Source organism: Biomphalaria glabrata, chromosome 10 (assembly GCF_947242115.1).
Source record: "Biomphalaria glabrata chromosome 10, xgBioGlab47.1, whole genome shotgun sequence".
Classification (NCBI taxonomy): Eukaryota; Metazoa; Mollusca; class Gastropoda; family Planorbidae; genus Biomphalaria; species Biomphalaria glabrata.
This window is the reverse complement of record NC_074720.1, coordinates 14,767,731-14,790,357: the sequence shown is the minus strand read 5'-3', so window position 1 is coordinate 14,790,357 and position 22,627 is coordinate 14,767,731. Positions and strand designations below refer to the sequence as shown.

General features: G+C 36.2%; 2 protein-coding genes across 4 annotated transcripts; both read left to right on the top strand.

Annotated features, from left to right (window-relative positions):
- The first annotated feature begins 1,693 nt into the window (after window positions 1–1,693).
- Window positions 1,694–10,483, top strand: LOC106054395 (uncharacterized). 3 transcript variants are annotated; one of them, XM_056043086.1, is made up of 6 exons: window positions 1,694–1,775; window positions 4,049–4,157; window positions 5,327–5,437; window positions 5,679–5,798; window positions 6,121–6,504; window positions 9,854–10,483. In XM_056043086.1, the coding sequence occupies exons 3-6, from the start codon at window positions 5,344–5,346 to the stop codon at window positions 10,096–10,098; spliced, it is 843 nt and encodes a 280-aa protein (XP_055899061.1). In that variant the 5' UTR covers window positions 1,694–1,775; window positions 4,049–4,157; window positions 5,327–5,343; the 3' UTR covers window positions 10,099–10,483. The 3 variants fall into 3 exon arrangements, with proteins under 3 accessions (XP_055899061.1, XP_055899062.1, XP_013065683.2); XM_056043087.1 differs by lacking the exon at window positions 1,694–1,775 and adding an exon at window positions 7,160–7,347 and having other exon boundaries at window positions 3,999–4,157; window positions 9,854–10,017; XM_013210229.2 differs by lacking the exon at window positions 1,694–1,775 and having other exon boundaries at window positions 4,025–4,157.
- Window positions 10,484–17,873: 7,390 nt separating this feature from the next.
- On the top strand, window positions 17,874–22,492 carry LOC106054390 (uncharacterized). Its single transcript, XM_013210228.2, has 5 exons — window positions 17,874–18,162; window positions 19,717–19,827; window positions 20,275–20,394; window positions 21,090–21,476; window positions 21,930–22,492. The coding sequence occupies exons 2-5, from the start codon at window positions 19,734–19,736 to the stop codon at window positions 22,190–22,192; spliced, it is 864 nt and encodes a 287-aa protein (XP_013065682.2). The 5' UTR covers window positions 17,874–18,162; window positions 19,717–19,733; the 3' UTR covers window positions 22,193–22,492.
- Window positions 22,493–22,627: the final 135 nt, after the last annotated feature.

Here is a 22,627-nt window from a genome sequence, read left to right as displayed (position 1 = left end):
AGAGGGGGGGGCGAAATAATGTAAAAATAGGTTGAAATATAAATAATTAGTATATATTTTTAACATAAGTAATAAATTCGTATACAAATTGTGTGAATCCTATACTAAAGTTCGTCCGCCTCCCCTCCGGGGGGGGGGGGTCGGCCGAGTGGGGGGGGGGCGATCGCCCCTTCCGCCCCCCCCTGGATCCGCCAGTGGGGTAGGGATAAACATAATGTCAAAATTAAAATTAGTTTAGTTAGAAAATACTTTCGTCTTTGCAATTAAATTTTATTAAATGAAAGCTCACAATGCTGTTTTTATTTTTTTGGCACCCCAAAAATGACAATATTGTCCAATTTTCATGAGATTTTAATAATTTCAGGAGATTTTTAGGACTTTTTCGTACATTTTGCCCTTTTAGGAGATTTCATTAAAGCAGGAGGCCGTGGAAACCCTGTTATTATATATAAGTTATAATGGTTTAATTTAATAATTTACACTTACAATTAGCGCGGGGCCAATGAATGCGCGGGGCCCACTGTGATCGCATATGTTGCAGTGGCTTAAGACCGGCCCTGCAATCTCATCTCAATTTCCAAGTGTCACTGCTGAAAAATCATCTCCAATGGAACCTCATTATGCACTATGGGTGTAAGTTTCGACGAATCGCGACGTTTTGGTGAATACTTTGTGATGTGTTTCCTTCTTTTTAAAAGCAAAATAAAATGAACATTTATAATGTGTCATTCAGAGCCAAAACGACCACGTCGCCCCAATCGCCCTGCCTCGAAGTTTAGAGATTTTAAAAAATTTTAAATGTTGCTCAGGACAAAATTTTCCTTTATGAGAAACATTTAGTTTACAAGATTTTAGTTCTAAAGTGATGTGTCTGGTTGTAAAAAAAAGTAAAAGTACCCCCCTTACCCCCTCTCAGACTTTGCGATCTATTTGGGCCGATGATGTAAAGGGCTAAAGGTCATCTGTTGTTGTTGTTTTGGACAGAGGTTAATGAAAATCACAGCCTTCACAAGTCGTGGTGTCCTGGGTTGGATTTTGAGCTAGAGAGATATTATACAAAAGTCAACCTTTCAATTACCGGGACCAAAGACTAGTAAACAAACTGGAGAGCAGTGATGACATCCGTGAGGCTAGTGAAATCAAATGTAACAAACAAAACTGGTTAGAAATGGTGGGGCTGGGGCGAGAGGGGGGACAGGTCAGAAGGCTTAACTTTTGAACAATTAGAGACCAAAATGGCTAGGTCAAATGTAGGCCTTGAGCCTGTCACATGTTCATATAAGGTACAACTTACGTTAACAGGCACGAAAGTGTGTCAGATAGTAGAGTGGTCGGACCGGATGGCTCAGTCCGAAGAGCCTCTTAAATCTGAGAGTCAGGGGTTCAAGTCCGTAATCGGGCAAAAAAACGTATATTATATTTATTAATAGCGTTTTCGAACAATTAATTTTAATAATTCGATCTACGTAAAAGTTGAAACGGAATTTATAAGCCTAATCCTGAGTTGATTTTAACACTTGATGAAAATATTGATATTGTTTTAAAGCATCAAAAAGGACCTTTCAATTTTATGATTAAAAAACTGGACGGTCGAAGAATACATCACAGCACTTCCTCATTGATTTATCGTTGTTTGAAAATTCGCTTTGAGCACCGGAAACGGAAGGAAAGTATTTTCCTGCAAATAATAAGTTGACAATGTTTCACTACCATATAACAGAGTGCTCACCACACAGGTCCGATAGACTAGGGCTTTGGTTCTGGTAGTTATCAAGGTATTGTCCCAAACTCTTTTCTGTAGCCTTTGCCTTGACTATCCTGTTGTTGATGTCTTTATCCATTAATAATAATAATAATTGCCACGATAAAACATAAAAACTAAAAAAAATAAAAGAGGACTTTCTTGGTGAATATAAAAGTAATTAAAATTCTGAACTGTCTGGCAGTAACTTCATAACTGTAATAAATAGCTGGGCAGTCCCAGTGCTCCTTTATACCGTGAATGGACTGATACCGACCTACATGACATTGACAGGCTCAAGAGAAAAGTATTAACCAAAAGGGATGTTTACACCCCAGGTCCTTCACCATAAGGTTATACCTGCCCATTTAGGATGGAGGCCGTGGATTTACAGAGCATCTTCAAATTGTGTAAGACGCAAGTTTGTTTCAAAAATACGATCAAAACTGCACGCATCCAGCAATGAACTAGTTTCCTTCCTTCGCAAGTACGACTCCGAAGCAACCCCCCTGAACCTACACAATATGGATGATAATGTAGGTTTGGACGACGTAGGGCATGAGATTCGCCAATGGGAAGACAACACACTCCACGGAAAATTCCCGGCTTTATTAGATGGGGACAACATTGACAAGGCTGCTTCCTTAGTTTGACTCAAAGCAGGTCATCTCTACCCTGAAACTGAAGGCTTTGCTAATGGCAGGATGTTAAGCCCAATCAGAATCTGCCTACCTAGGTGGTCATAACCAAGTTGCAAAGTTAATACACCAGCACTTGGCTTTGACACATAATTTGATCAGTAAAGGTAATCCTCCTTTTTACAAATACTCACCACAAGAGGTACTCGAGTCTACTGATCATCTGCTGTACTGGGATAGGCCTATTTTGACAGACAAAACGGTAGATTGTAATCGCCCTGATCTGCTGCTCATCGATAAAAAAGAAAAAGCCACAACCATTATTAACATCACTGTACCGCTGTCTCATAATTTGAGAAAAACTAAGTTGGAAAAGCAAAGAAAATATGAGAACCTAGGCTAGGAGATTAAGCTTTATTGAAGTTATCTAAAACACCAATATACCCCATTGTTATATCAACCGAGGGGATAAAAACAACTGACCTCACAGATACCTTTAAGGCAAACATTCAATAGAACATTTTGTTGCCTGTCAGAGGGCGGTACTGCTGCAGACCTGCCACATCACCAGAAAATTCCTCAGTAGAAACTGATAAGGGACTACGATAAATTTTGTTTCCCTTTAACGAAACTCGACCCTGGCAGCGCCAGAGAATGAATACTCGTTCGTTTCTAACATAATAATAATTTTATTTATAAACCGCTGTTTAACAAACATAACATAACACACATAAACACAAGAGTTAAAATGACAAACTAATCTAAGCTCTCAGAGTGACATATGGAGATATTAGTTCGCTAAGGTACAAAGGCGTTTATTTAGTATAGATACACTGATGACAAAGTGGCCACCCAGGACGTAGAGTCGGTTCGTGCATTGACAAGAAGTCAATGGAGTGTAGGGAAGAGAGCTGTAGCAGAATCTCGTCTTGTTTTTCGGAGGACCATTCGTTGTTTTGAATTCGCTGCAGCCTATCATCTGGTATACCTGCTAGCGAGAAAGTATAAATGCCACAGCTAGCTTTTTAGTTGACTTATTTGTCAACTAAGGTCGAATCTGGCCTAATCCGCACAGCCGCAGATAGAGACCCTTGCAGAGCTGATTTATGTGCGGGTTGAAAGACAGAGCTGAATCAAAGAAAAATCCAAGATGGCGAACTACGTGGACCAAAGGAACCTTGCAGTTCGTGACGTATAGGGATTCTGTACTCTCGACTTTTGCCATGTTGTTTTGATTGCCACTCTTGATTACTTCTATCTTGTCTTCATTCTTCTTTAGTTTATTTTCTAACGCGCAGTTGCTCACCCTTGCAACGGTTCCATTGATTTTTGTTTGTATAGAGACAGCTTCAATAAGTGTGTTAGCGACGTCAGTAAGTTAATAAGAATTCGGACAGGCCAGTAAGTATGTAGCCCACGTCAGTATTAGGCCTGTTTCAATAGTAGCCTGAGACAACCAAGGTATTCTCTTATTTGTACACGACTGATACTAAGAGACTAACGCCCACACCACCACCACCCACAACAATAACATTTTTTTGTGTGTGTGGGGGGGGGTGGTAGTAGAAGGGAATCACTAATGTCACGTGAATTCAATTTAAGAAGCCACAATGTCTGGAGAATGAACTTTTGTGTTATTTAATTATCTTCTATTCTACCTGTCTTGGAGTCAATGTCTGACGAAACAAATATAAACTCTTGCAATGAAATGTCGTCATGTTCAGCGCTATCCCTGAGATATCAAGTCATTGGCAAGAAAGATAAACATAGTAAGACGGGTAAGTGTAGAAAATATTGGCCTTTTTTTTTTTAATAAATCAATTCGAATAGTTTTCAATGCCCTTGTAGGAAAATATCCTTTTGTTTTATGCAATCCGTCACGTTTATATGTCAAAAGTCTAAAAGTGATTATTAATTACAATCCAATTTCATTATCGCCTATATTGCCCTACATTGTGCTGGAAATAGTTGCGACGGCCACTTTTAGTCTTATAAAAGAGCATTCTATTGTTTAAAAAAGAATCTATCCACATGTCCACCACTTGAGGCTAAACAGTCAACTATAAGACAAGGAGGATATGACCAATGAAAACGTCATCCTACCCATAATGCTCCTCATTCAGACCTTACGATCTATGGGGCAGATGATGTAAAGATCATCTGTTTCTGTGGCACACGGTTAATGAGGGTGTCGTGTGGCTGCCTCCAAAGGACCTTAAAAATAACATGGAAAGAAAGAGTGTGTAATACTGAGATCTTAGCGAGAACGGGCCTTCCCAGCATCTTTACGGTCCTCAGGCAACGCCGCCTGCGCTGGTTCGGACATGTTCGCCGGATGGGACCAATCGCATCCCAAAAATCATTCTGTACGGGCAAATTGCGCCCCCACCTCCGTTACGTTGATGTGATAAAAAGGGATTTAAAATCAGTGAACAAAGATACTGACCATTGGGAAGACATAGCCGTCGACCGCACTCGTTGGAGAGAGACGGTGACCAAGAAAGCTATTGACAGCGAAAAAACATGGCACTCAGCTCTTGAAGAAAAGCGTGTCACACGGAAAATGGCCAGCTCCTCTACCACCAAAGCGAAAGCCACCTCGACCAATTTATGTGGACGGGAGTGTCTCTCCAAAATAGGGCTCCACAGCCATATGAAAAAAATGTTTGAGATTAACCGTAGTCGTTCTACGAATGAAGGAGGCCAATGATGATGATGTGGCCAGCACAACGACCAACCGCCTTTATTTTTCACCAATTTCAGGTACCAATTAGAGCTGGATGGACTCAGAGGTGTCCTAAAAATCCCGAAAGTAAAAACCTCAGTCTTCACCGAGATTCGAACCCAAGACCTCCAGTTTCCTAGTTATTATAAAAACTATTAAAAACATATTTTGTTGTTGTTTTACTACAGACATGTGTGATTCTTGTATATTGACCTATTCTAGAGAAAGTTTAAACCAAGATGAAGTTATTTTCATTGACTGTTTCCGTACTAATTGTGAGTCTCTCCGTCTGTGGACCAGCTGCCATGTCTGGTATTGTCTTGACACAGAAAGGTGAGTGGAATTGGAGGGTTGAGATAGATAGATAGATAGATAGATAGATAGATAGATAGATAGATAGATAGATAGATAGATAGATAGATAGATAGATAGATAGATAGATAGATAGATAGATAGATAGATAGATAGATTGATTGATTGATTGATTGATTGATTGATTGATTATTTGACTGATTGGATAAATTTATTCAAATACTCAATTGATGGAAAAAATCTCTTCATGTTATTTGAACAGACACTATGAATTTGTTGAATGAAATAATGAAACAGTTAGACCAGAATGAAGAGAGACTCATCAACATAACGGATAGTACAGTAGAAGCCCTATATAAACAAAGCAAAACTATTCCAGTTGGTAATTATATGTGTATAAAGTTGTCTGCTTAAAGAATGACTATATTTATTGTCAACTATCACACAACAGTTGTTCCGAATACTTTTCATTCAGTCATTGTAAAAAAAAAAAAGTCTTAGAGTTTTAAATAATATTGGAAGATGTTCAATGGAATCTATAAGCTAGTGTACCTTTACGCTGCATTAGTTTTATTATTGGCGTTAAAAAACAATAAATGAATTTCTGGTTAGCACGGGAATAAAATCAATTGTGGTTGGTAACCTCAAAAGATATAAATTAGTCTGAAACATTATGTTAAAAATCTAAAAATCTTTTTCCTCAGAAATACAGAAATTCTTTCAGATAACCCAGTCTATAAAAGACACATTCCCCGCACAGGAGACGGCGCTGAACGAACTTGCATCTCATCTGGTCACTGCTAGTGATTCTCTTACACAAGTGATCAGCCAGTGTTCAAACAAGAAGATTATCCCCAACGCCAGCTCACGCAAGACGAAAAAGGCGATCCCAGAAAATTCCCCAGTAGTAAGAAGCTTCAGTCCAACGCTAATCAAAAGACAGACTGGGCCCCAAGTCGCTGGCGGTGCCAGTAACAATAATGTAGACAGTGTTACAAGTGTGTTGATAAGACCCGTTGAGATCAACAAGACAGCAGTGGATGCGGCTGTCTCCAGTGTTGGAAAAAGCAACTACTTTCTGGTTGGAGGTGTAGTTTTGTTCGAATTAAATGTTTATTTATTTTTTTATCCATCTGATTGGCTGTCTGTATCATCAATCAAGTAATCAATCAAATAATCAATACATCAATAAATCAATCTATCTATCTATATATCTGCCTTTCTGTATGTCTGCCTTATTGTCTGTCGGTCTATCTATCTATCTATCTAATAGCAACTAAAAAGCTAAATAAATCCTTTCTTCTTTTTATGATTTCCATTTTTAGAATTCAATCAATCATTGTATCTAGATAAATCTCAATCAATCATTGTATCTAGATAAATCTCAATCAATCATTGTATCTAGATCTATTTCAATCAATCATTGTATCTAGATAAATCTCAATCAATCATTGTATCTAGATAAATCTCAATCATTGTATCTAGATCTATTTCAATCAATCATTGTATCTAGATCAATCTCAATCAATCATTGTATGTAGATCTATTTCAGCTCATTATTGTATCTAGATCTATCTCAATCAATCATTGTATCTAGATCTGTTTTGTAACCATTCTCTGCTTGTTGATATATCTGACATTTTTACATTGACATTAGAATTGATTAGACTTGATTAAAAGTTGCTTTTCTTTTCTTGTCGCATAGACTCAATTCATCACTTTAACAATCATTTCCTATCACAGTTAAAGATATCACTGTTAACAAGCCTGACATCACTGTTAACAAGCCTGACATCACTGTTAACAAGCCTGACATCACTGTTAACAAGCCTGACATCACTGTTAACAAGCCTGACATCACTGTTAACAAGCCTGACATCACTGTTAACAAGCCTGACATCACTGTTAACAAGCCTGACATCAAACTGTTTGTAAGTTTCTCTTTTGTTAGTTGACCTCGTTATGGTTCTTTGCCCAACTGTCAGGAGTGCTGTGATCTTGTAACTGTGATGCCGAGGATTCTGTAGATGTAAATCTCTAGATCTTAATGCTATCTTAGAGATTCAATCAACAAAGATCATTTTAAATCAAATACAGAACTTTAATTCAATAACTAGGAATCACTGTATGTATAGAATGTACAGAAATAAAACTGTATCAGATGAATAGTTTTGTTTCATAGTACAATAATAGAAATATTCAAGTTTACTACTAGATCTAATAAACTATAAGACTGTTCTCTACAAATTCTAACTCAAAACTAAAGTACGTCTTATCTCTCCAAGAGCTACATTTCGACTGACTTCTCGATGGCGCCATCTCTGTATAGTGGCGATGCTTTAATACAAAAATTGTCTGCTTTTGAAAAAAAAAATGTACTTGGTGTAACCTTCTGATGATTATTATCAGGCGAGACCCACTAACTTTGTACCTCGAAGTGAAAGCATTGCTTGCTAATTAGCGTCTACTAGTTAACAAGTGATTAAAGGTTTGATGATATGAAATGACATGACATGATTTCGCCTCTGACACGACTATTTTTTCTTGTAAAAAGGGAGGTAACATTGTTGTTGTTGACAGTATGTTTTTCTGATATTCGTGGTGAAATCATAGAAACCGGTCTGTTTTCTTATAGTGCTTACCGATAGCATTGAAGTTACAAGGAATGCGCTGGTATTGTTATCACCGGCCTCTACCACCAAAGCGAAAGCCACCTAAACCTGCGATATTTGTGGACGGGAGTGTCTTTCCAAAATAGGCCTCCACAGCCACGTGAAAAAGTGTTCGAGATGAGACATAGTCGCTTTACGACTGAAGGAGGTCAACAACAACCTGATATGAGTACCATAATCATTACAAAGTCGGGTCAGCGTCCATTTGCACCTTAAATACCTCTGTCTGCCAGTGACTGCGAGGCGAACTTGAAGCTTGATTTGTCTCTCGTTCTGCCATCAACAAACCCTGTGTGCAGGATCTCAACTCATCTAAGCATTCTGCCTGGTCGTGCGGTTTGCGCTCTGGACTGTCGTTCAGATTTATCGATGGTCCAGAGTTCAAACCCTGTCCCCTCCCATCCCCCGTCGTCCTGCGGGAGGTTTGGACTAGGAAGTAATTATCTTCAACTCTGAAACATGTAAAACACTTTACAAACAAACAAACATTTTACAAACATTTTTTCTTTTCATACGCACCATAAGCGTCGGCTGAAAACAGAGTTGTTACAATATGAACACGAAATAAAAAAAAACGTTTTAAAAATTTAAATGTACACGTTATGTTCAATACTAAAGTAAACTCGGGCTGCCTAGCCACGGGCAATACTGCAGTCCTCATTCATCTTCGGGCTCGAAGACAATTTTAACTAGAATCTATAGTAAATTATTTATTTGTCATCATTTTGTTGAAATTTAATTTTAATTGATATAGATAAATGATTAATTATCTTTGCTTTTGCGGGCGGGCGGAGGTTAAATGCAAATGAAATATTACTTATACTCTTATACTCAATAATGATACAATACTGTTACGAATCTCACTATCCAGGCTCTCTGCAAACTGCACCATACACCACCAACTGAAAGAACTTGACAACTCAGGGCTCCAAAATAACGTAATAGTTTAATGTCAATAAATAACAGCCAATATTGTACAATTGGCAGCACGTAACACAAGACTGTACATATATCTCTCCGTTAATAGCCGTACCGCCGTATCAACTCTTGCACTGGTCTCTCTGTCTCGTCTCGGACTTGTACTGAGCCGTCGTAACGAACCGAAGATCGAGAAGTTGTGTCTGGTTGTCTCTGATACCTTCGCTCTTTATACAGGGTCCCTGCTGGCCTTCTCGAACCGGACAGAACGCCGCTCGACGTTTCTGGGTGGTCAGATGACTACATCCCTCGTGACACTCCTGAGCTGTGTTCACGACGCCGATCCTTCCCGAACCGTCATGTTGAAACTCGTCTCGGCTGACCGTCGTAACTCGTCACGCTCGACCGCTCGTCTAGCGCTGGCCTGGGGCGATTGGCGTTGGCTGACTACACACACACACACACACCACTCCCATCTGTGCCACCACCAGGTTTATAACAATACAATAGAATTGGTAGATTCCATGAGTTCCATTGGGCGATTAGGAGAGATATTTTTAATAAATCCAATAATGAATGAAGTGATCTTTCCGAATGTAATAAAATGTGTTGTCACCATTGACTATATAATCTTTAGGTGTCACACATCTTGAGTTCATCATGTGTCATCTCGACAGGATAGTGAACAGTTGTCAAATTATGTTGTTTTTTTCTTTTTTAATTATTACAAAAGTGTGAGTTAAAAGTAAGATTTGAAATAGTAAGATTTGAAATAGCCAAATTAAGCTTAAATAGCGTTTACTCTATAATATTACAATGACATTTGTTCATCTTTAAAATACAACAGAAGCTGCCGACGTTGTTCTGAAGCTAGCCATCGCCATTGCAGAGAAGCACCGCACCCGCTACGTCAATCTTCTGCCCAAAATCAAACTGGTGGGCGGCATCATCGCAGACATCCTGAACCGCATGGATGAACTGCAGATCGATGTCTCGCAGATTTTGGATAAATCCGAAGCCGTGAGTAGCCAAGTTCGCCATAACCTGACAGTCATCCAAGGTCTGGCCCAGAGTATCAGCAGCGTTCTCTAAAAATTAAACTAAAAAGCTATAATCACTTCCATTATTACTTTTAATTTTTTTTTAACATTGAATAAATTTTATTTTGAATTTGCACCATTGACTAGCATCACTCAACCTGTGAGGCGCTATTCCCAGAGACGCTATGTGGTGGAAAGGGACGATAAGAAGCTCAATTTTACTTTCAAAGTTTGTATCTCCAATGCAATAATTAATCCATGTTGGGATATTAACCAAGTAAAATGATATTAATACAATGTTCCAAAAATAAAAAAATATTATAAGTAAGGGACGTCATTTAATCTTTCATGTAAGACCTTTTAGAATGCATACCGTTTTCACTAACACAATTTTTGTCGACTTTGTCATGTAAAAATAATCGAATCTCGCTTTAATGTTGTACTTCCTGCTGACTTTTGCGTGACAAAATTTTTTTTGCGACAATGTGTTTTATTTACAACACGAGGATGAGTTGACCAAGATCATGCCAATTACAGACTTCCTTGCGCAATAGGTAGCTCGGATGTTCTTCGCAGTATAGTACTGGACATCGCTACCTTGTTAATTCGACTTTTTTTGTTTCTGGGTATTACTGCGCTCCGGACCGTTACAAAGGTTGTGGCCGCCTCCGTGTGAAATTTTAAAATGCCCGCACCCCCCCCCCTTTTTTTTTCTAGAAAAAAACATTAATTACGACTGAGTTTGTACCAAAAGCGCCTTATGATTTAAATTCATTTTTGTAGATAATTTCTGTAGACCTTTTGTGTCTCAAATAAACATTTTAAAAGCGAGACATTATGGCTGCTTTTCAAAACCAACACACCACCAGGACAAAACGAAGCAACTCAACGCTGAGTAGTTTTATTGAATTGATATATAATAAATAATTCAAAATACAAGTCACTTATACAATGACTTGAAATAAAACACATTAAGGCAGTTATTCTCAAACATTTCCAGATGGCAAAATGCACATACGGGCACCAATAGCTGGGGACCTAGAGGAGAGATGTAGGCTCCCACAGTGAGGTCGGTGATAGTTTGTAAGCATGTATTGAAAAAGAAAAGAAAGTTAGTCACGATTATAACACAATACTTAAGTTTTATTTTTCATTTAAAAGTAATTTGACACTATGTTTAGAATCCAAATTTACATAATGAAATTTCACTAAAACTACTACTTTGTTTTTTTTTTTTTTTTTTTTTTTTGTTGTTTTTTTTAAAATAGAGTTACATAATTTTAAGTGTTGTAAAACGTTCTTTCTGGAGATAGAATTAAGCATTCGGAGGGTTTCCGCTCAACTCGGCAAGGGGTCTGATTTCGGGGCTGGGCCCCGGTGCCGAGCGTATTCTTTTTTCAGCTTCAGAAATTCTTTGCCCTAGCTTTTACATCTTTTTCTCATAATAAGAAAAAAGGAATATAAAAAAATGGCAAATATTAATGAGTTTTCTTTTAGAACGCATTATTCATCCTAGTAAAAAAAAAAAAAAAGTCCAATAATACATAGACAGCCCTGGGACATTCTAGGTATATAGGCTATAGCACACGGACATCTGTAATGGGCGTAATTTGTTTTAAAGATAATTTTTCGTGTTAAAGTAAGACGTCTCTGTCGCGGCCATTTTCTTCACACAAAAATCGTCACTATAATTAAGTGCAATAGTCTGAACAAATTCGACCAATATCAGATAAGAAAATCCAGAAGAATCACACTAACGGAGACGTTTTGAAATGTTTAGTTCAAAAAGTTTAAATCCATATTGTTGCATACGCCTCTCGCAAAAACGGTCTACATTTGACAAGGTCTTATTAGAATTTGACATTTTTAGGAAAACACGCTTTTGTTGTATTTTTTTTCTGTAATCCGTCACGTTTAAATTTAAAAAGCCGAAAGGGATTTAAAAATCCAATTTCTGATTATTTCACCATCGCCTTCGTCATGCTTGAAATAGATAGTGCAGTGAAGTTTGATCATCTGAAAGAGTATTCCACATTGTATGCATGTACTTATACACCATTTTTAAAACAAACAGACCGGCATGGTTAACGTGAGGACTTTCACCGGCTATATACTCTGTCGGATTGTGCAATTAAAAAAAAATGATGAAAAGAGTGCTTATATATTTAAAGACCCTGTAACCATATAATTAGAAAAGCTAGTACTCCAAAAAAACAAAACAGTGATCGCCCCTTGAAATTGACAAAGGTTAAGACAATTCAAGACAGTATACAATCACGAAGGCCACGCCTTGACCTTGTGACTGTAGAGTAGTGTAGACACTTAAACCAAAGTTTTGATCTACAAAGACGAGAGAGTTAGGCAGGAGAAAACGAGAGATCTCATCCGACTAAAACAGAGAATCATATCGAAATGGAACATTAGGCCGTCAAGTCAAGGAACGGAAACACAATAAGGAACCAGGAGCGAACACGTGAAAACCCAAGAAAAGGGAAAGAAATCAAGAACAAGGGCAGACCTTTACGTTTTATGTAAACACTGTTTTTCTTCTGTTGTTCCTGTATTGAGAATCAGGCATGACCACATGATATCTAAGCAAACAATTCTTTGTATAAATTTGTACTTTTTAACAATTATGTCCATAGTGACTTCTTTACAAGTATTGAAAAAATACCACCACTATCCGTATTGTGCATACCTGTGCAGTCTACATACAAATATATTATTTCTTACTACCTTGCAGACGTTTACCTTGCAGACGTTTACAGTCTGTACAGATGTTATTCTTCTTCTGTTTTTCTAATATTGAGCATCAACATAACCTCATATCTCAACAAGCTTCTACATCAAATTGTTACTAAATTAGTATTTAGTTTCATTTTTTATTTATTTATTTTTTTACATATGTTAAAGTTTTTTGTTTTTTTTTTACATATGTCAAAGTTTTTACTATTGTTAAAAAAAAAAAAATTCTCCACCACCATTGTCAATATTGCGCATGCTTGTGCAGTCTACAGAGAAATTATATATTAAAGAGGGGAAGAGGAAAAATTAAAAAAGGGGGAAAAAAAAGGGGGAAAATATTCAAGAAAAAAAAAAGTATATATATATATATATACATATACATATATATATATATAGATACATATAAAATAACTTTCGATACGACTCTAATTGGTCCCTGTGACCAAAAAAAAAAATGCCACAGAGAAATTGTTTCTGAACAGAAACTCCCGATATACTGACTCTAGCAGACAGGATTTCCACCTTGATGATGAGGAAGTAGTTTTCCAAATCTCAAGGGAGGAAATCAAAAATTGTCATTAAAAGGGAGACAACAAAAGAAACAATATAAATGTTTAAATGCTTATGTTCGCATAAGTGTGTACACACATAGATGTGTATGCACGTTTGATAGAAGTTAATATAAAGAACTGGGGTAATGTAGCAAAGCACAAAGGAAATAACCATAAGCAATGTAGACAAAGTGGAAAAAAATGTGACTACGATGTTTAAAATGTTTTAATATCAATTTAAGTTTCTTATACTTTCACTCTTTGATTGTTTCTATTTAACTATCTATTGTTGACATTCTCACCACATATATTTTAAGAACATTAAATTTCAAAAATATTCATTATATGCTATTGGAAAAAAATAACGCCATACACAAAACAATTTAAATCTTTAAAATATTATGACAACCTAAACCTAACTATATACTATATTCAATTCTATGTTTTGCAATCATTGTGCTTTAAAATGTAAATACTTAATTTGTACGCTTACTAAAAAAAATATGCATCTTTTGTTATTAAAAAAAAAAAAAAAAAAAAAAGCCCAATAAAGAGGCCAATAGCCCAAAAAAAGAGGCAATGCCCAAAAAAGAGGCAAAGAAAAGAGGCAAAGGCCCAAGGATTCCTAGGATGTAAACAGCTCGACAACTGAAGTCAAAAGCTAAAAAGCTGAGGTATCCTTTAAAAAAAAAAAAAAAAAAAAAAAAAAAGAGTGCTTCTTTAAATTATAAAGTTTTCGTGCCTAGCATCGTATTTAGGACATAACTGGTCAATCACAATTCAATTATGTAAGGGAGATAAGGGGTAAATAGTTCATGTTACACAACTGAAACGTCATGGGTTGTCTTTGCTTGGCCAAATGCTGATTGAGGATGAAAAACAATAACTAGACACGTTAATGACATGGTAATGACTTAGTAACGCCAACAGTCAATTAGACAATAAATAACAAAAAAAAAAAAAAAAACTGCTGACTTCGGTGTGCGCATAGTTAATAACAATCAAAACAATGACCTTTGACCTAGCCTGGACTCATCGGATTATAATATAGACATGATGAACTGCTTTCGACGGCCCTTTTGACAGATCTGGAACACTAATGCTATTTTGAGAACTAAAGCTTGTGTCATATCCAGTCATAAAAAATAGATTAATAAGAAAAGGTTATTATATTTGTTCATTATTTTTATGTAAATTTGCATTTTACTTTTTTGCATTTTAATTTACAAAAAAAAAAAAAAAAAAAGTTTGGACCTCAAGTTATTGATGAATGAACATGAAAATGATACGTTTTGTTTTATAACTTCTTTTCAAACAAATGTGTAGGGTAGAGTAATGCAAGTTTATTTAGATTCGCTCATTTACATCACGTGCGGGAAAAAAACTAATTTAGTTTGTTAGTTTGTTTTCAATGTTATTGAACGTAATGTAAAGAGAAATGTCTAACTGATGTAGGTCTACTGAATGTAAAGAGAAATGTCTAACTGATGTAGGCCTACTGAATGTAAAGAGAAATGTCTAACTGATGTAGGCCTACTGAATGTAAAGAGAAATGTCTAACTGATGTAGGCCTACTGAATGTAAAGAGAAATGTCTAACTGATGTAGGCCTACTGAATGTAAAGAGAAATGTCTAACTGATGTAGGCCTACTGAATGTAAAGAGAAATGTCTAACTGATGTAGGTCTACTGAATGTAAAGAGAAATGTCTAACTGATGTAGGCCTACTGAATGTAAAGAGAAATGTCTAACTGATGTAGGCCTACTGAATGTAAAGAGAAATGTCTAACTGATGTAGGTCTACTGAATGTAAAGAGAAATGTCTAACTGATGTAGGCCTACTGAATGTAAAGAGAAATGTCTAACTGATGTAGGCCTACTGAATGTAAAAAGAAATGTCTAACTGATGTAGGCCTACTGAATCTAAAGAGAAATGTCTAACTGATGTAGGCCTACTGAATCTAAAGAGCAATGTCTAACTGATGTAGGCCTACTGAATATAGAGAGAAATGTCTAACTGATGTAGGCCTACTGAATCTAAAAAGAAATGTCTAACTGATGTAGGCCTACTGAATCTAAAGAGAAATGTCTAACTGATGTAGGCCTACTGAATGTAAAGAGAAATGTCTAACTGATGTAGGCCTACTGAATGTAAAGAGAAATGTCTAACTGATGTAGGCCTACTGAATGTAAAGAGAAATGTCTAACTGATGTAGGTCTACTGAATGTAAAGAGAAATGTCTAACTGATGTAGGCCTACTGAATGTAAAGAGAAATGTCTAACTGATGTAGGTCTACTGAATGTAAAGAGAAATGTCTAACTGATGTAGGTCTACTGAATGTAAAGAGAAATGTCTAACTGATGTAGGCCTACTGAATGTAAAGAGAAATGTCTAACTGATGTAGGCCTACTGAATCTAAAGAGAAATGTCTAACTGATCTACTGAATCTAAAAATAAAAGTAGGTCTTAAGAAGAAAAAAAAAGTTTAGTTTTAATTTTGAAGTATATTGCAGGTAACTCTGACAACAACAAAACTAAACTTACTGTTCATTCCAGAATTGTTGGGTAACTGAGTAACTGAATATCTACAGGTATTTTGGTATTGCTTTCTTTGGCAATATTTTGTAAGTTAGGCAATTTATCACTGAGTACCGGCACCTATTCTTTTTACAAAAAAAAAGCACTGTTTGTCATATATTATAATAGTTATATTATCTTATATAAAAGACATATTGACCGATAAAGATGAGTTTCAATTTAAGCTCACATCAGCGATAAGTATAGAGCTAGTGATGAATCACTTTTATTATATAAGAAATGCCTATCTACGTTTATCTGTTTAGAACAGCTTCAATTAGAAGTTTCAACTGACAAGGCTCAATTTAACTGACCAGGTTCAACTGACCAGTTCAGACGCCATCTTACTTCTACTAATATTTACTTGGTAACAACATGATTCGGAAAGGCACAGCGTAGATCTAAATGGATATGATCAGGCGCAGACAACGGAAGGAGTACTTTAAATTCCGAGAAAAGTTTTGTGTCAAAAATATGTAGGTCACAGCCATGTAAATTTGTCTTCAATCTTAAAAGACAAAGTTTTATTACAAAAAGTAGATCAATAAATATTTACAACCATTATAGATAGATGTATTTGATGTAATTCAAAGGGCTGCTGAAACGACCAACCAATGATCTCTAACTCCTGTATGTAAGAAGACATTGGAGTAAACATTTTAAAAAAAAAGACGAAACTACTACTTAAAATAACTAACTTTCCCACAGTGGATCCTGTCTGTGTGCTTACTTCACTATATCATTAAATCCAGTTTCGTGTCCGTACCAGCACATCTTTCTTCACCTCACACTAATGGGACTCTCTCTTCTCCGCCATTTATCTTCACTATTCTAAACACAGATTCTTAACGCAATTCAAAATTAAGCTCTTCCAAGTGAGTTATACAATTTTAAACCAGATGAAAATTAGACTTTTGATGATTTTTTAAAATCGACATCTTATAGTTTATACTGAGTCTGAATGTAAACAAAACAAATGAAAGGTTTTCTTAAGATGAGCCTGAAACCAAAGACTTTGGGTTGATTTAACACAAATATTTCACTAGTCAGCAAATGTAAAATTCTAACTATGAGCCTCTTTCCAAAGAAGATCTTGAATCTATTTATCTCAAAGGGGTTCCATTTCTTGAAAACAAATGTCATGACTGTCCAAGGGCTGAAGAGAGAAAGCAAGCAGAGTTACCCCGCTGTATGCTTGTACCTTTCACTGGAGACTTGGTGATATTTTGTGGTTGTCAAATTATGAGGCTTTTGAAATTACCTTGGATTGTGTTTTCTTCTTCTTCTTCTAGCCAGCTTTATTGCTGCTGAGCTGTCAGCTCTTTTGCAGACTGTCCCAAGGAAAAACAGTGTGCTGTTTTCTTCAGTTGTTCAGCACTGCCATATAGGGTGTTGGTTATGTTGGGCTGTAGTAGTAGTGCCTAAGGTGGATTAGGAGGGGACATTCAAAAAGGATATGGTTTACGGTTTCATAAGGGTGGGCGCAGTGTCTACAAAGGGGGAGTTGTATGGGGGGTGTTGACTAACATCACGATGATCCCGAGTTTGAAACCTGTCCGCTGCCGCATACAACGTCTAAAAATAATTTAATTAACATTAGCAGAGACCCAACATATGCTCTATACGGCTACTGATGTAGACAATGTAGTCTAATGTATAAAAGTAGTTTTTAAAATGCGGTATGTCCACCAGATCATATATCAATAGCGTGGTCAAAGAAATAACAATGCTTGCAAGATTGGTGAGGGAAAGACAACTTTCTCAAAGTAGCCAAGTTTTATATTTTTTCGTCGCTCTGAAAGCCAAACATACCTATTTTTTTTTTTTTTTAACCAGGAAATGAGTCGAGAAGGAAGTGGGTCTTCTGGTTGTATATATAAAAAGAGCTTTTAAAAAAATGTTTATTGAATACAACACCTTTCAGCCTCGTAACGACTTATCCACCAACCTCGAGAGTCACCAGATATGGTCACCTGTTTCTATCCCTCCCCTTACCTAAGCGATAGAACCAGACTTCCCACGTTCTAGTACATTCAGGCTATCAATCTGTCATGAAGTATGTCTGGTCTGCTGAGAGACAATGCCCTTGATAATTAACTTGTTAGCATTGTTTAATTAACAAACAGAAGATGCGTTATATAATTGGAAGACATAGCCAGGACTTTGTCCAATATTTAAACCATATCTCCTGAGTCTAAGTAGCGCAGCTTTCAAATTATTCACGTGCACCGATTTGTGCCAGGTAAGTACAATGTTCTATCATGTGTTGTTTTTTTTTTTTTTTACATTTTATAATTGAATGGATTTACTCAAACTTTAAGAATCTTGAATTGGATGTTTTTTACATTATGTTAAGTCTAGGAAGCCCGACTTAAGGACTTGTAATCTTGAGTAGGAGTCTGGCTGATGGCTTGTAGTAAACTGTAGTACTGACCCCTGGTTTGAGGACTTCTTGTAACTTGCAAGGAAGCCATGTTTGAAGACGGAGGGCAATTTTAAAGTTTTGTTTTTAATTGGATGAATGATTTTAAAAAGTATTTAATAAATCTGAAATAAACATGTCGGGTAAAAAATAAAAACTAATTGAACAGCCTAGTATTTATTAATACATAAATTAATTAAATATCACAAGCACGTAACATTATGTTAAAAATAGCTTGTTGTTTGTTTGTTTTTTTGGTGTGTTGTTTTTTTTAAACAAGGGTTAGGTGAAGTCATTTTTCATGTTTGAAATTTGTCTAACACTTTTATTCTAACTTTATTAAAAAAATATTCTTATAGTGCATTCATATTTCCCGATAAAAGTAGATAATTTATAGTTTATTTATTTATTTTTTTGAAGAACTAAAATGAAGGGAAAGCATTCTAAACAAGAGAAGTTAGAATAGCTAAATGTTGTAAGACTGAAGATGATGAGTGATCAAAGACATGGATTCCGAAGTAATAGGTTTTGAATCCGATTCTAATTACTCCTTACGCGCGCGCGCGCACACGCACACACACAGGCACACACAAACACATCCCTGTGTTACTGGTCAACTTTTTACTTTATAGTTTACAAAATTTTGATGGTTAATTTAAAAAAAAATAATAATAATAGTTGAGCTATGCACTGTAGTAAGCCCGGCCCTATGTACTCTAATGCTGATATGCCTTTATTAAAAATTTGGCTACAAACTCATCAGTGTGGACTCACGCTACATAAAATCGACATTTTCAGTCGTGCTAGCAGAGTTGACATGGTCTGTAGAGCATTGAAGTGCTGCCAACTAGAAACTGAACTTTTGCATAGCATTGAGGATTGCCTGCTGTCACACCCTGACATCTTAAAGAAAGTTTGAAAAAGGAAAGAAAAGAATGTTTCTTGGGAATTTTTATATGAAAGGCTATCCTCCAAATCTTTATTTACTGGTTTTTCTTTTTTTTTACTTTTACAGTGCTAAGTAAATAGTTAATATTAAATAGTTTTCAAAATGTAACGTTCCCTATCCGGATACGCCAAAAGGCTTGCAATTTACGCATTTGCCTCCATTTTATAAAAATGTTCTATGATCTTCATTCCTGAAATCAACTTTTACTAAACAGTATAGTTCTTTCTTACAACAAGACAAGAGAGAAATGTTTGGTTGAAAATGGTGAAAAAAAAGTCTTTTTCGGTCTTTTTGCCAATGTCTCCAAGGTCTTCCCCCCCCCCCCCCCAAAAAAAAAAAAAAAAAACAACTCTTTTTCTCTAGTTTTTTTTTTGTTTCAATGTATACTATAACAAGCTTATTTTTTCCCCAATTACTTCTGCCAGAGAAAGTTTAAACTAAGATGAAGTTATTGTTGTTGACTGTTTGTGTACTACTTGTAAGTCCCTCCATCAGTGGACCAGCGACTCAATCTGGTGTTGTCTTAACACAAAATGGTGAGTAGAAGTGAACGGTCGAGATAGATAGATAGATAGATAGATAGATAGATAGATAGATAGATAGATAGATAGATAGATAGATAGATAGACAGACAGACAGACAGACAGACAGACAGACAGACAGACAGACAGACAGACAGACAGACAGACAGACAGACAGACAGACAGACAGACAGACAGATAGATAGATAGATAGATAGATAGATAGATAGATAGATAGATAGATAGATAGATAGATAGATAGATAGATAGATAGATAGATAGATAGATAGATAGATAGATAGAATGTCAGACAGACAAACAAATGGACGGACGGTCGGACGGACAGACAGACGGACGGAGGGACGGACGGACAGACAGACAGGCAGGTAGGTAGGTAGGTAGGCAGGCAGGCAAGCAAATAACAGTCATTGATAAATGTATCTCTTGTTACTATTTCAACAGAGGCTGTGAAGCTGTTTATGGAAATAACAAAACAATTTGACCAGAATAAAGATACTCTCAACTTTATAGCGGACAGTAAAGTAGATGCCATTATAGAGCAAATCAAAATCATTCCAGCCGGTAATTATATGTGAATAAAGTTGTTTCTTACGAATGGCCTTATTAATTGTCACTGACACCTATCATACAATTTCTAAAATATTTTCAATTTAGTCATAGATAGCTAGATTTTTTTAAATGTCATAATATTTCATAAAGTATTTGGAACTTTTTTTCTGATTTCACACATGCTTTGATTTGACTAAATAAACTTAGCTGTGACCTGCAGAAAATATCAGAGATGAAATTATTGTCTATCGGAAGTTTAAAATGCGTTCGTTCATTGCACTGGTCGGGATACGACTTGTAATCTTTGGCCAATGAAGATTTTCATACGAAAGTGTATTTACAGTAACCTGCTGTTTGTTTACACTTTAAATCGTTCTCACAAATCCTTAAATCTTATTTTGGTTTTAAAAATTGCTAGTTTATCAATACGTCCATATTCTGTAAGCCGGATACACTTAACATTTCTATTTATGGATTTACCTCCATTTTATGCAAATATCCAAAAAGAAATGGTGAAGTTTAATACCGGCACTGTCCGGTACATTATAAAAACTAGAACTATTAGCCCGATACCTACAAACTCTTATTTATAGTTTTGTTTTGTTATCCCATCCACTCTATAAATAACAATCGTAATCATCTCAAATGCTCTTTTCGTTGAGTTGCTAGCTAATATGTCATTCGATATCCTCTTTTTTTTTAACCAGGAATACAGACCTTCTTTCAGATCATCCAGTCTATCAAAGACAAATTCCCCTCACAAAAGAGGGACTCGATCAACGCGCTGAACGAGCTCGCAGCTCACTTAGTCACTGCCAGCGAATCTCTCACCCAGGTGATAAGTCGGTGTTCAAACAAAAAGACCATCTCCACAGTTAGCTCGGAAAAGGCGGGAGACGCGAGCCCACAGAAGACCCCAGTAAGCAGCTTCAGTCCACCTGCGAGCAACAAACAGACCCAAGCCGCTGGCGGTGCCAGTAACAATGATGTAGACAGTGTTATAAGTGTGTTGATAAGACCCGTTGAGATCAACAAGACAGCAGTGGATGCGGCTGTCTCCAGTGTTGGAAAAAGCAACTACTTCCTGGTTGGAGGTGTAGTTTTGTTCGAATCTGTTTATTGATTTATCATTTTACCTTGGTTTTGAAATGTGACAGAGACTGTTCACTATGACAAATGACGTAAATGACAGATCGATCAAAACCCCATGTATCCGAGATGAAAAGTTCTAATCACTGACTGACTGAAGCTGTAGCTGACAGTTGATCTTGGCAATAACCAAATGACCGCACTTGTATAATTGCGTGGACATACGTCGCGAATGATCTCTTTTACTACTATCAATCACTAACAATCATATACCACAGAAGACTGTGTGACACACTTTTAAGAAGTAAGACAGTAGGCCTACTAGACTACGACTAAATACCATTTTTGATATAAATAAAAAAAAGCACATTATTATGCGATAGCATTATATTCTTTATAGGTAATTCTATAACTATTATATTACAATCATGTATTTGTTTATCTTTTAAATACGACAGATGCTGCCGACGCTGTTGTGAAGCTGGCCATCGTCATTGCAGAGAAGCACCGCACCCGCTACGTCAATCTTCTGCCCAAAATCAAACTGGTGGGCGGCATCATCACAGACATCCTGAACCGCATGGATGAACTGCAGAACGATGTCTTGCAGATTTTGGATAACTCTGAAGGAGTGAGAAATGAAGTTCGCCAAAGCCTGACAATCATCCACGGGTTGGCTCAGAGTATCGGCAGCGCTATTTCTGGATTAAGTTGCAACTAAAGCTAAATCTTTAGTTATTATGATTTCACGTTTATAAATGTTTGCATCTTTTTAAACTGGATAGATTTTATGAAGTCGTCTATATCAGCTTTTATGAATTTCAAACTATGCAAATTGTATATTGAAGGATGCACTTAAGGTGTTTTTTTTAGTTGTTATTATAGACTATATTAAATAGGACTGCTGTGGTATGGCATGATTAAGGGCCTACAATGATAATCAAAAGACTGTATTGAAGTACAACCCTACTTCCATTAGAATCAAAAAGAAAAGGATTTCAAAAAATTTAAATAAAAATAACAATAGTATAAATATATATATATATATATAGGCTATATATATATATATATATATAGGCTATATATATATATATATATATATATATATATATATATATATATAGGCTACACATATATTGTGCTTTCAAATCATTAT